The sequence below is a fragment of the Elaeis guineensis genome, chromosome 1 (assembly GCF_000442705.2).
Source record: "Elaeis guineensis isolate ETL-2024a chromosome 1, EG11, whole genome shotgun sequence".
NCBI lineage: Eukaryota > Viridiplantae > Streptophyta > Magnoliopsida > Arecales > Arecaceae > Elaeis > Elaeis guineensis.
The window spans coordinates 141,709,236-141,723,306 of record NC_025993.2 but is presented as its reverse complement, the minus strand read 5'-3'; the positions used below and the strand labels follow the sequence as shown (position 1 = coordinate 141,723,306).

General features: G+C 45.1%; 1 protein-coding gene across 1 annotated transcript; it reads left to right on the top strand.

Moving 5' to 3' along the window:
* The first annotated feature begins 8,089 nt into the window (after positions 1 to 8,089).
* LOC105060347 (glyceraldehyde-3-phosphate dehydrogenase A, chloroplastic) lies at positions 8,090 to 12,496 on the top strand. Its single transcript, XM_010944010.4, has 5 exons — positions 8,090 to 8,295; positions 8,407 to 8,520; positions 9,872 to 10,182; positions 10,289 to 10,533; positions 11,794 to 12,496. Exons 1-5 carry the CDS (start codon positions 8,254 to 8,256, stop codon positions 12,294 to 12,296), a joined length of 1,215 nt encoding a protein of 404 aa, XP_010942312.2. The 5' UTR covers positions 8,090 to 8,253; the 3' UTR covers positions 12,297 to 12,496.
* The last annotated feature ends 1,575 nt before the right edge of the window (positions 12,497 to 14,071 follow it).

The following is a 14,071-nucleotide window of genomic DNA, read 5'->3' as shown; positions in this document are numbered from 1 at the left end:
ACTACATCAGCCATCGATCCGTGCATTGGCCACCGACCCATGCATTCGCAGTCGATCCATCTGATCTCTATTCTAATCGACATAGTTGGAAGGATTGATCGAAAATGCTTGCGCAATGTCTTTTAAATCATGCAACCATTGAAAATAGTTGGCAATAAGCCGAATAAGATAATGATAACTACCAAATCCTAAAAATTCAAATAAAAAATCTCAGAGTGATGCATCCGAAGTGGTCGGGATAACCTCCAGCATTCTTTCCTCTCACAACTCTTTATCTCTATAAATAGAGACAAGCAGGGGATCTCTGGGTACGCAATCTCTCCAGTGTGCTCCTTTACATTTATCTACATGTTCCTGACTTGAGCCTTGAAGGGTTTTCACTAGAGCTAACCCCGGCTAGAGATTTATTTTGTAAGACCAGTCGTCACCACCCTGGAATCATCATCTAACTCCAACCAATCCGATCTAAGTCGAAAATCTGCGGCAATAATGAGTCATCTTTTTAGGATAAACATCTTGCCGATCTCACGATAAATATAATTAAATATTTTAAATCCTTGAATATGGAGTATTGCTGTTGATATCAAATTTGAAAAATATCTAAACACAACCCGGCAGCTTCTTCACAGCTTCTTCAATCAAAAGACACCTGATTCTGTGTTGGTAAATCTAAAATAGCATGCTGACATTATCAGCAGATGATACTTTGTTTTGTTTTATGATTTATCCATATGCGGATCCACCCAATTCACATTTTAATGAAAAAAAAATCTCATTAGAGATAACACTGATTTTTGTCATTGATTATAAGATAGGTAACAGTCGGGCATACTGGTTAAAAAAACTAATGGTATTAATACTTCTAGCAATCAGTAACCATGCAAAATATGAACATTAGCACTGGCTAAAATAAGCGAGGCCATTTATGGTGCCAGCTACTATAGATGATAAACCCATTGGACCATAGAGCCCAAGAGTAGCCCCTTCTTTTTTGTTAAAAATATAGAAAAAGGGGCATTGCTATTTGTTGGTACGAGAATCTGTACGGCATGGGATGCTGGAGTGGATGGTAACATGAGCCTCCCTAGGGTGTGACCTGCACAAAAATTCTGACTGGAGGTTGCTTCGACAAAGATCCTTTAACATTTAAGTTAGAACTCTCATTTAACAGAAGGAATGTGAGAGGCAGAATAACGACATACTTTTTTGGGATCCTCTTTAAGCCTCCTTTATAGGCGGAGGGCTGGAGTTTCAATTAGTAAGTTGGTTGGCATGATTCTACTTGATCAGGATGCAACTTGCACGAGGTGGCAGAATTATCACTCGAGATTTTCGAAGTATTGTCAGGGCCTTTTTCCTTGCATTTTTGTTTGGCAATGGCCTCTGACACAGTCTTGTACATACCTTGTAACTAGATCGCATAAACAACCGCCGCCACACCATTTTTCCTTATTTTGGGTGGGTTTTGGGGTGTTTTCATCATGTCGGAGCTTTTGAAGGCGAGCCATGAAAATACAATGCTGCTCGATCATTTGGAATCCCCGAGGTGGGATTTGGGTGGATACCCTGCTTGTATAGTGTTGGGAGGGTGGGCGAGAATAATCCAGTGGGCCGGTTTCCTTACAGATTCTTGCGGTGTCCATTATTGCCTCCCCTACCTCCTGAGCCCCTAATTGTAGTCTGAGTAGCGGTTGTATAGGCTTGTATTCCTTTGATTTCATTAATGAAAATACTGTTCTTACAGTGCTATATCTGAGCGTGTTGCCGTACCTTTTTCTTATATTTTTCTATGCATCTTGCTGGGTGCATTTTGGCTGGCTCCTTTGTGCAGGTGACATCGGGGCGCCACACAGATTTGCTCGTCTAAGAGGCGAAGTCCATGACAAAGTGGTATCAGAGCAGGCACGATCGAAGAAACTTGTGCATCACAGATGGGATGCAAGAACAGTGGTGAGACAAGTGGGATGATGCAAGAAGAGGAGGCAATGGTTGTCGCCTCAGCCCCGATGGAAGGACAAGCCGACATTGAGAAACTACGAAGCCATCGAGAGCGGATCTCTACAGTGGAAACCCATTTGGCCCAGATTGAGGAGGGCTTGGTGCCCTTGTTCTCCCTGAGAGATCGTCTGACCAGCCTGGAGTTGAATCAAGAGCAGCTCATCGAGATGGTGGACAACCTTAGCGACAACACACAGGAGTCTATCCAGCACCTATGGGAGCAATTCAATGATCTGGCTGCTAGAGTCGCAGTCTTGACCCGAGCAGTCAGTACCATACCAACTCCAACTATTGGTGATGGTGGGCAAGGCCGAATATGAGCACCAGAGCCTCGAAGTTATGGTGGAGCTCGTGATGCAAAGGAGTTAGAGAACTTCTTGTTCGACATCGAGCGGTACTTTCGAGTGGTGCGGCCTGACTCTGAAGACACCAAAGTTATCTTGGCTACAATGTACTTAACCGGGGATGCCAAATTATGGTGGCGGACTCGGTATGAAGACATCCAAACCGGGCGGTGTACCATTGCCAGCTGGGAGGACTTGAAGAGGGAGATTAAGGCACAATTTTTGCCAGAGAATGTGGAATTCATTGCTCGACGAAACTTAAGGCATCTCAAACAAACTGGGACTATTCAAGAGTATGTCAAGCAGTTCTCGACATTGATGTTGGACATTCGAGACATGTCTGAAAAAGATAAGTTATTTCACTTTTTGGAGGGCTTGAAATCATGGGCCCAGCAGGAGTTACAGAGGAGGGGTGTCACAGACTTGGCATCTGCCCAAGCCGCAGCCGAGTGTCTAACGGATTACCTCCTCTCTGACCGCCAGAGGAGGAAGCCCACTCCGAACACCTTTAAGAATCATAAGCTATCCAAGGGTAAGGCTGTGATCAATAAGAAGAAGAGAGACTTCAAGATGAAAGATCAGAAAATAGTAAGGGCCCCAAAGTTGGGGTGTTTTCTGTGTGGAGGGCCACACATGGTGAAGAACTGTCCCCAAAAATAAGCTCTAAATGCACTACAGGCTACTGTGCAGAAGAGTCCAACCAACCCTGATGACAACAGCAGTGATGAGGAGGAGCAGGCTGAGGGCCCTCGCATGGGTTCCCTTAGATTGCTGAATGCCATCAAAGGTTAAGTGGGGGAGCAGTCCAAGCCATCCAAGCAACAGCAACAGCAGAAGTCACACCAGCAACAGTCAAAGCCACACCACCAACAACAACTCAAGCCACAGTAGACTCACCAGCATTCCAACCGATGGACCAGTGAACTCATGTATGTGCGAGTGGAGCTCAACGATCATGTGACTCGGGCGATGGTGGACACAGGGGCAACCCACAACTTCGTTGCTGATTGTGAAGCTATCCGTCTTGGGTTGAAGCTGGAGAGGGACTCCAGTCAAATGAAGGTGGTGAACTCAGAAGCACGGCCCATTGCTGGGCTTGCAAGGGATGTGCCTATTCGAGTTGGAACTTGGAGTGGGAAGGCCAATTTCATGGCCATACCCCTAGATGACTTTCAAGTTATCTTGAGTATGGATTTTCTTCAAGCTGCTAGGGTGGTGCCAATGCCCTTTCTAGATGCTTTATGCATGATGGGAGATGAGTCTCCCTGTGTTGTTCCTGTTGCTCGGCAAACTCAAGAAAGGATACATCAAATCTCTTCTCTTCAATTGAAGAGGGGAATAAAGAAGGGAGAACTAACATATGTGGCTGCCTTGAAGCTGGAAATGGAGCCAAAGGACATAGGTCCCTTTTCTCCTGGGGTCTTAAGAGTCCTACAGGAGTTTGAGGATGTGATGCCCCCCGAGTTGTCTAAGACTTTATCGCCCAGGCGGGCGGTGGACCATAAGATTGAATTAGAGCCTGGAGCAAAATATCCAGCTCGTCCGCCCTATCGAATGGCCCCATCGGAGCTTGCAAAACTTTGAAATCAACTTGATGAGCTGTTGAAAGGAGGGCTTATTCATAGCTCAAAAGCTCCTTTTAGAGCCCCAGTTCTTTTTCAGAAGAAGCAAGATGGGAGTCTTCGATTGTGTGTCGATTATCGGGCTCTGAACAAGGTGACTGTGAAGAACAAGTATCCAATCCCCTTAATTGTGGACTTGTACAATCAGCTGGGTGGAGCTCGATATTTTTCCAAGTTGGATCTTCAATCTGGATATTGGCAAGTCCAAATTGCAGAAGGAGATGAAGGCAAGACCACTTGTGTGATAAGGTATGGAACATTTGAGTTCCTGGTGATGCCCTTCGGATTAACGAATGCCCCAGCCACATTTTGCACATTGATGAACCAATTATTCCATGACTATCTCGACAAGTTCGTGGTGGTATACTTGGATGATATTGTCATGTATAGTCGAACATTGGAGAAACATGTAGAACACTTGCAGACTATTCTCGGGATCCTATGGGAGAACTCCCTTTATGTAAAGAAGGAGAAATGTTACTTTGCCCTGGAAGAAATTCTATTCTTGGGCCATCGTGTTGGGGGCGGTCTGATACGCATGGACCAGGAGAAAGTTCGTGCCATCCAGGAGTGGCAGGCCCCTACCAAGGTGACGGAGCTACGATCCTTCCTCAGGCTTGTCAACTACTATAGGTGGTTTATTGCGGGTTATTCCCGTCGTGCCGCACCCTTGACGGAGTTATTGCGGAAGGATCGATCGTGGGATTGATCTTCAAGGTGTCAGCAAGCCTTTAAGGACTTGAAAGCGGTAGTGATGGAGGAGCCAGTGCTACGGCTGCCAGATCATACACTACCATTCGAAGTCCACACTGATGCTTCCGATTATGCTATTGGAGGGGTCCTAATTCAGGAGGGCCATCCGATGGCTTTTGAAAGTCGGAAGTTAAATGACATCGAGAGACGATACACTGTCCACAAGAAGGAGATGACAGCGGTGGTCCACTGTCTGAGAGTATGGAGGCATTATCTCCTTGGGTCACGATTTATTGTTCGGACAGACAATGTGACCCTTAGCTACTTCCAAACACAGAAGAAGCTATCTCCCAAACAAGCCCGTTGGCAAGATTTTCTGGCAGAGTTTGACATGGTCTTGGAATATAGGACAGGGCGTATGAATCAAGTGGCTGATGCTTTAAGTTGTAAGGATGAGCTCGCGGCTCTGATGGTGGATGAGCAAAGTCAAATCAGCCAAGTGCAAGCAACCCTTCTACCAAAGATTCGAGAGGGGCTACTGAAGGACCCTGCAGCTGTGATCCTGAAGTAGCTCATCGAAGAAGGGAAGATGCGGCAGTTCTGGATCGAGGATGGACTCATCTTCACAAAAGGATGTCGAGTGTATGTTCCTCAGGTGGGCAACCTTAAAAGAGAGCTCTTGCAAGAATGTCATGACACTCTTTGGGCTGGCCATCCAGGAATGCACCGAACACTTGCCCTCTTGGAGCGGGCATACTACTGACCAAAAATGGGGGAGGATGTGGTAGAATATGTTCAGACGTGTCTCATTTGCCAGCAAGACAAGGTAGAGCGGTGCAAACCTGGTGGCCTTCTTGAACCCCTATCTATATCTGAACGGCCTTGGGAGAGCGTCTCAATGGATTTCATCTCGAGTTTGCCAAGAGTAGGGGATTTTGGATCGATCCTTGTGGTGGTAGATCGGTTATCCAAATATGGCATCTTTATTTTTGCACCCCTACATTGCTCTGCAGAGGAGGCGGCTCGACTTTTCTTGAAGCATGTGGTGAAGTATTGGGGCATCCCTCAGAACATAGTCAGTGATAGAGATTCCAGGTTCTTGGGACGATTTTGGGTCGGGCTCTTCAAACTCCTTGGTTCCAAACTATACTTTTCCACTAGCCTTCACCCCCAGACTGATGGCCAGACTGAAAGAATAAATGCTCTCTTTGAGCAATACTTGCGGCACTTTGTGAGTGCCAACCAAAAGGATTAGGTGAAGTTGCTCGATATAGCCCAATTCTCTTACAACTTGCAACGGAGCTCTGCATCGGACAAGAGCCCCTTCGAAATCATCACTGGTCAGCAACCCTCCACTCCGCATATAGTGATTGTGGGGTATACAGGAAACAGCCCGTCTGCATATCATTTGGCCAAGGAGTGGCATCACAATACGGAGATTGCACGGGAATACCTTGAGAAGGCTGCTAAGAAGATGAAGAAGTGGGCTGATAGGGGAAGGAGACCTTTGGACTTCAAGCAAGGTGGCATGGTGCTGGTCAAGCTCCAACCAGCTCAACTTCGGTTCTTTCGCAAAGTGCATAAAGGACTAGTTCGCAAGTATGAAGGTCCATTCCCTATCATTAGAAGGGTAGGAAATGTATCCTACCAGCTGCAACTTCCTGTATGGTTCAAGGTGCAACCTGTATTCCACAAAAATTGCCTCAAGCCGTACCATGCCGACCAGGTGGATCCCACGAGGAACATGTCAAGCCGTCCAACCCCTACTTCTACCTCCTTGGAGAGACGGGTCGACATCATTCTGGCGGATAGAGTTCAAGTTTTACCCAGCGGTGCAGAAGAAATCCGATACTTGGTGAAGTGGAGAGGACTTCCTGAGTCAGAAGCCAGCTGGAAATCGGAAGATTTGCTACGGCATGAGGAGGATCGGGTCGAAGCATACAGAAGGAGCACATCGACGAGAACGTCGATCTGATCAAGTGGGGGAGTCTGTCAGGGCCTTTTTCCTTGTATTTTTGTTTGGCAATTGCCTCTGACACAGTCTTGTACATACCTTGTAACTAGATGACATGAACAACCGCCGCCACACCATTTTTTCTTGTTTTGGGTGGGTTTGGGGGTGTTTTCATCATGTCGGAGCTTCCAAAGGCGAGCCATGAAAATGCAATGCTGCTCGATCATTTGGAACCCTCGGAGTGGGATTTGGATGGATGCCCTGCTTGTATAGTGTTGGGAGGATGGGCGAGAACAATCCAGTGGACCGATTTCCTTGCGGATTCTTGCGGTGTCCATTGTTGCCTCCCCTGCCTCCTGAGCCCCTAATTGTAGTCTGAGTAGCGGTTGTATAGGCTTGTATTCCTTTGATTTCATTAATGAAAATACTGTTCTTACAGTGCCATATCTGAGCGTGTTGCCGTGTCTTTTTTTTGTATTTTTCTGTGCATTTTGCTGGGTGCATTTTGGCTAGCTCCTTTGTGCAGGTGACATCGGGGCGCCGCACGGGTTTGCTCGTCCAAGAGGCGAAGTCCGTGACAGTATGGCGGTTGTGGTTGCCTTATCAGTTTTGCGACAGTTGTCACACGACAGGCGTTGAATTTTGAATTGGATTGCCAACTGAGTATCGTCAAGATGTAGATTGGTCGGCGACGACTAAGAGTTAGTCGTCTTGTGTCGTCATCGAATGGAGGAGTCCATAGTCAGAATCTGTTCAGATTGGTCGGATGTGATCGATTGATGACTATCCTCTGATTAGATTGATCTGGCCATTCAGATATGCCGTCGATCCGTTAGTCCAACTTGCAGGAGTTGGTTGATGAGGAAATACCAATGATTATGCACGTGGGTTGCCAAGCGATAGTTGGCAGGCCTTCATCTGGTCGAGGCACCAAGTGTTGATGTGTTTGGATATTCTTGAATCTTGGGCTTTTTCATATGGTCGGCCCATGTGAGATTTCCCCCAACACTATTCATTCCAAGTCCTCTGATGAATTCAGCCATCAGATGTCTTCATGGGGCATCCAAGCATAGAATCGTGGTATATGCTTTTCCTATATATAGAGCAAATCATTCATAGTTGGGCTTCCTCCATTGCTGCATGGTGATTGGTCTGCATCGCCAAGGCACATGGTCCCAGAAAGATCAATGAGCAAAATATCCAAAAATACATCACTGTTGGTGGAATTTTAAGGTGTGGTCTCTGCTGGCCGGACGCGCGAAAGAACGCAAGCAAAAGGGCCACGGGGGATCTGAACTGTACCGTTTTCTCTCGGCCTCAAGCCATCATGCAACGCAACGAAAGCCAGAAATAGAGGTGGCCCCCGCTACGAGGTCTAAAGACCACAAATAACTTTAAACGAGCCAGGTGGAAGCCCAAGCCCACGTCACAACACTCCATTGACAAGTGGTGCCAGCCATACGTTCTTCGATTAGGCTATCCGCAATCTCATCCACCCCCTTCGCAATCCCCTCCTCTCAATGCCCGCTGCTTCCACACACCACAACCTTTTCTTGCTCGCTCTTATCCTTATATCATATAAGCTCCCTTCTTCTCTTCTTCTGCTGCCGCTTCACACTCTCCCCGCCCCGAGACCAAGACAATGGCTTCGGCTACGCTCGCAGTAGCCAATGCCTCTCTTCAGGTCCTCTCTCTCTAGCTTTACAGGATACGACCGATGTTGGATTGATTAGAAACTCACTGGCTGCTTTTTAATGTGTTCTTCCGCATCTGTGTGATGGTCTTTTGGACGCAGGCAAACGGCAAGGGTTTCTCGGAGTTCTCGGGGTTGAGGAGCTCATCGCTTCCCTTGAGAAGGATCAACACCTCCGATGACTTCATCTCCGTCATCTCCTTTAAGACCTCTGCAGTACGCTTCCCATCCTCGGTTATATGAATTTCAAATTCCGATTTCGTGCATCCCGTATCCTTGGTTGCCGCATGGGCATCCCCCCCCCCTCTCTCACCCAGGGGTGGCAACCCGCTTGTCCGGCTGACCGTATCGGCCGGATTTATACCTGTTCCGGTTCCGGACTGGGTCCGACCGTCTGCTATCCATGTGGACTCATGTTGGCTCAAGAAACGTGAATTGAGTCGTGGTGGGTCCACTCAATTTGAGTTGGGTGAGGTCTTCGTTTGCCTTGATCCAGATCTAACCCTGTTCTGGAACCGGGTCTAAAAACTGGGCTTCCACCCATTAATCCGTCGACTAAATAACATCATGTTTTACTTATTTTCAACCAAAAATATGTGCAAGCTTTCTACCCCAAAAAAAAGTGCAAGCGCATTAAGGTAGCATGATTAGTTCAAGGTGCATCATTCAATATGATCAGAAATATTAAGATATTTCATCGATTATTTGCAAACATAGTTGTTCTGAATGTTCTGCTCAAGAAAGTTTGGTGAATATTTTGTAACCATCTTCCAGACAATTGATAAATCATCAGCAATGATGGAACTTTGGCACAAAAGATAGAAATATATAAATCATGATTTACTTACATTTTTTTTTTAAATTTATCATCAGTAAATTTTTGTGTTGTATCTTATAATTGTTAATATGTTATTGCCTCATGTTTTGCAGTAGCATCACCATTTAAACACTATGAAATTCCTCTAGCAATAACTTGTAATCTAGAAAGCTTTTTGTTACCATGAGCTCATCATCTTTCTGTTCTCATCACTGTCATCATTATTGTTATTGTTTTAATAGGTCTATCTCTTTTTTATTTCTTCCTTTACAGGCTAATCATTATTATCTTGTTGCTATTTTCATCGGTCATATTTTATTGCTTTCGTCCAAACTTTGCTCCATCATCATCGTTATAACTCCAAATCCTTCCTTATCTCATCACCGATATGCCCATTTGATTATTGTAACCATCTAGAACTTACTTTCACCAAATTAAACCAAATGGTTTTATTGTTACCTGTCCGCTGCTCTAGCTACTTGCACTCAGTGGAGACTCTTGCCAAATGTGTCATGCATGGGTTTTATGCTCGGGACAGATATAATCATTAGGTGCTATTTCGTAACCATTTTTTGAATCGTCTCTCCGAGGTAATTAGACATGTTGGAAATGTCTGCATTTTGGTGGTCCAACCCAGCCCGCTCGTCCGTCCTTGGACTCAGTGGACAGGGTTCATCAAACATCCAATAGAAAGTAGTACAAGAGCCCTGAGCAATTGATTAAATCGGGTTGTGGCGTTAATGACTGCAGGTGGCGGGTGGGAGCGGTGGTGGGTACCGGAAGGGGCCGGCGGAGGCGAAGATAAAGGTGGCAATCAACGGGTTCGGGCGGATCGGGAGGAATTTCCTGCGGTGCTGGCACGGGCGCAAGGACTCCCCCCTCGACGTGGTGGCCATCAACGACACCGGCGGCGTCAAGCAGGCCTCCCACCTCCTCAAGTACGACTCCACCCTCGGCATCTTCGAGGCCGACGTCAAGCCCGCTGGCAACGCCGCCATTTCCGTTGACGGCAAGGTCATCAAGGTCGTCACCAACCGCAATCCACTCGACCTCCCATGGAAGTGAGTCACGTATATGATGCAGTTAGTCTTTGATATAGTGGTGATCTCACTGATGATGATCGATCGACCAATGAAAACATGTGTATGTATGTATGATATAACGCAGGGAGCTGGGCATCGACCTGGTGATCGAGGGGACGGGGGTGTTCGTGGACAGGGAAGGGGCGGGGAAGCACATCCAGGCCGGGGCGAAGAAGGTGCTGATCACGGCCCCCGGGAAGGGGGACATTCCCACCTACGTGGTGGGCGTCAATGTCGAGACCTACAACCCCGACGAGCCCATCATCAGCAACGCCTCCTGCACCACCAACTGCCTCGCTCCCTTCGTCAAGGTCCTCGACCAAAAGTTCGGTACGGAGCACAACGATTCATTCCATTTATTTCGTGCTTCTCTCTTAATTGGACATCTCTTCATGTGTTATTAGGCCACCAGGGGCCGGTCCCCAGGTTTTGAATTGAGGATAAGTGCCACTGCATGGCTAATAAAATTTTGGATCTTGTTGCTTGGAAAATGTAGCCCTTAATTGACACTAGAAAATGGAGTAGGTTTCCCAAACTGCCATCTTAGCTGCAGCTGAAACCAAGCAAGAGTCTTGTGAACATTTTACTGCGATTCAGTAGTTGTTATGTTTTTTTTTTTTTCTCTCTCTGTTGTGCGAACTTTAGAGACAACAACAATGAGAGTTGAAGCACATCATGTCTCTGACTAGCCTGAATTCTGCAACATGATCATCAAAATTGGTAGACTTTCTCGTTCCTGATTTAATTCATTATAAACTCTTGATATGGATGACCTCTTTAGCATCCGTGTATTCAAGGCCAACCTAAGGGTGACATCATTATTTTTCCCCCCCGACTGTTCGCCCCTTCATCAGACAATAGCCTCATAAAGAAAAAGGCATGATTGCAACCTTTCCTTGGTTGATCCAAATAAGCTGAGAAACCCCCTTAACTACGCTACTGAGCCTGAAATAATCACCAATATTTAGTTTAAAATGCTGAATCTTAAAGCATATTCCTTGGAACTTCTCTCCAAAAGAAATCAGGCATCCAACAATCAGGTGGCTTTCATAGGGTACCCCTGCATATCAATAATTTACACCTTTTGTGCTTGATGATCTATCATACTTTATACCTCAAAGATACTCTTCGTCTCATACTCACATTGCTTGTAGGATAGATCTTTGTTGGAGTAGCGGTGTTCTCAACTAGCATCAACTCGAGTACTCTGATACATTAGATCTTTGAACTTCTAAATTCTAACGATGTCAGAATTAATTCTTTATTCAGAGCTTTTCAAGGAGCACTTGCATGAAATGCATTTGAAGAGAAGCACTTCCCATGTTCGGTACTTGGTAAAGATATGATATCATAAGCACCTGTTTGTATGCTTTTTCATACTTGATATGACTGCAATCTTACCATGCTTTAGAAATTTTTATAGTTTTTACTTGCCTGTGCTTTCATTGATTGTAGGCAACATTGTTTGCACATATTGAATTCTGTAGTTAGACGTATCCTGATTGTAATGTATCCAGGGTTTATGCTATGCATCTTCAACCGGTTCCCTTTTTCGTTTGAGAAAATTTAATTAATGAGTGAACCTGACAGGCATCATCAAGGGAACCATGACCACCACCCACTCTTACACTGGTGACCAAAGACTGCTAGATGCAAGCCATCGCGACCTTCGACGTGCACGAGCAGCTGCCCTCAACATTGTTCCTACATCCACCGGTGCTGCAAAAGCTGTGGCCCTGGTCCTCCCCACCCTAAAGGGCAAGCTCAATGGGATTGCCCTTCGTGTCCCCACCCCTAACGTCTCCGTTGTCGACCTTGTTGTTCAAGTTTCCAAGAAGACCTTTGCTGAAGAGGTCAATGCTGCTTTCCGAGACACTGCAGAGAAGGAGCTGAAGGGCATTCTCTCTGTGTGCGATGAGCCTCTCGTTTCTGTGGACTTCCGCTGCAGTGATGTGTCATCAACTGTTGATTCATCCCTCACCATGGTTATGGGTGATGACATGGTCAAGGTGATTGCTTGGTACGACAATGAATGGGGCTACTCGCAGAGGGTGGTAGATTTGGCTGACATTGTTGCCAACAACTGGAAGTGACTGCTTGATAGCTCGAGCGATGTTGCCTTGTGATTTTTGATTCTTCTGCTTTATTTCTATTTTTCTGATCACTGTAATGAGAACTGAAACCTTTTCGATTTTCTTCTGTATCATCACCGCATCTCTCTTCCAGTATCATAAAAATGTGTCATATGAACTCAATTTTATTTATCCAAGTCTTTGATGAAATCTTCATGGAATTTTATGAGCATTACACGGCATGTTTTGGTTTCGACTAGTTTTGATTTGTTCTTCTTTGGTACCAGTCCTTGCATACGTGTTTACTGGATAAGTTTTAGTCTTTATTGTTAGCAAATTTAAGGATTTGGTTTCTTTTTAATTGTAATATATTTTGGTTCCTGTCCTGGTTTATGTTCTACAGATATCTTTGGCTGTTTTGTGCTAGCAAATTTCTCTTGATGGACTAATGCAACTCATTCCTAACATGGACCATGCTAACAACTTCTCTTGTTCCTTTCTGATTAATTTTCTCGTAAATCTTCTACTCCATTAGATCTGTTTCCAGCTGCAATGCGTCGCAGAATAATTATAGGATCGTTACATGGCACCAATACTATCGAAGTTCGTAGGCAGCCGAAATCAAACTCTTCAAACAAGGGAAAGAAGCAAAGCCATCTTTCAGGTATTTGCAGTGATAGAAATATTCCCAGCATCTTGAGGTCTTTGGCCTTCTGCGATGACGAATGGCATCTTGATATTATTTGATTTTGTAAACGAAGTTCTATTCTGCTAGAAACTTTTTTTAAATCAAGTTGAGGGTTCAAACTGCTGTTGTCCGGCTTTCTTGAGCGTTTGATCTTAGTCTCTTGGAATCATTATTCTGCTTGGAACATTAGGCCTCATGCACCATTCCCTTCTATGAGCAATCCTTGCTCAAGAATATCAACAGCTCATGTTTCCAGTTTATGATCCAGTCTTCCACAATTGTTAACCCAGGATAATTTGGCACATGATTGGCCCATCCGATCACGAAAATACTGATGGGAGATAGAACCGAGGCTGACATTAGGAGATCGCTGCAGGCTCTTCTATCATCCCAGGCCGGCCCAATTTGGACCTACTAAATATGGGTTCCAACGAGCTCAGCTACTGGCTATTGACATGACTCAAAACACATTACGTGATTAAAAATTTTAAATGCAAATGCAACTATTTGATTATATGATGCTGAAAGAGATATAGTATTAAAATTTAATAATTACAGAGTGCAAGGGGGGTTGGGGGATGGTGGGAACTCTATTCAGTGCCGATTGCAACAAATATCATAATAAGAACCGAGGTCAATTTTGCCTGCATTTTCTAACTTTGTGATTTGAAGTATTTATTTATTTATTTATTTTTATTTAACAGTTCAAATGACGCAATTCAATTCTAGCATTTGCAACTACGAGCCTCCCGATTGCGTACAGACAAACATTGCATGATAAGACTTTCAAGTGCAATCCATGCACTATGAGATTTCATATTCTTTTTCGCTCCAAAACCAAAACACCGGCCCGTTGAGGTTGATCATTTGATCGTCCCTAAGGTTTGGGCTTTAGTTATATGGGCTTGGGCCAGGGCTTGTTCGGGCTAAGCCAACCATGAGATCTGCTTTAATGTTGAACAAGACGTACCATCACGAGTTGATATAGACGGTCTCTCTCTTCCGGAGGGTAGAACAGAAACAATTATAGTTGCACTACGAAGAGGAGCTGGAATACTTAGCGTGATATTTTTGATGAGTATCCTAACTGTTGGGTATAAAATATTCT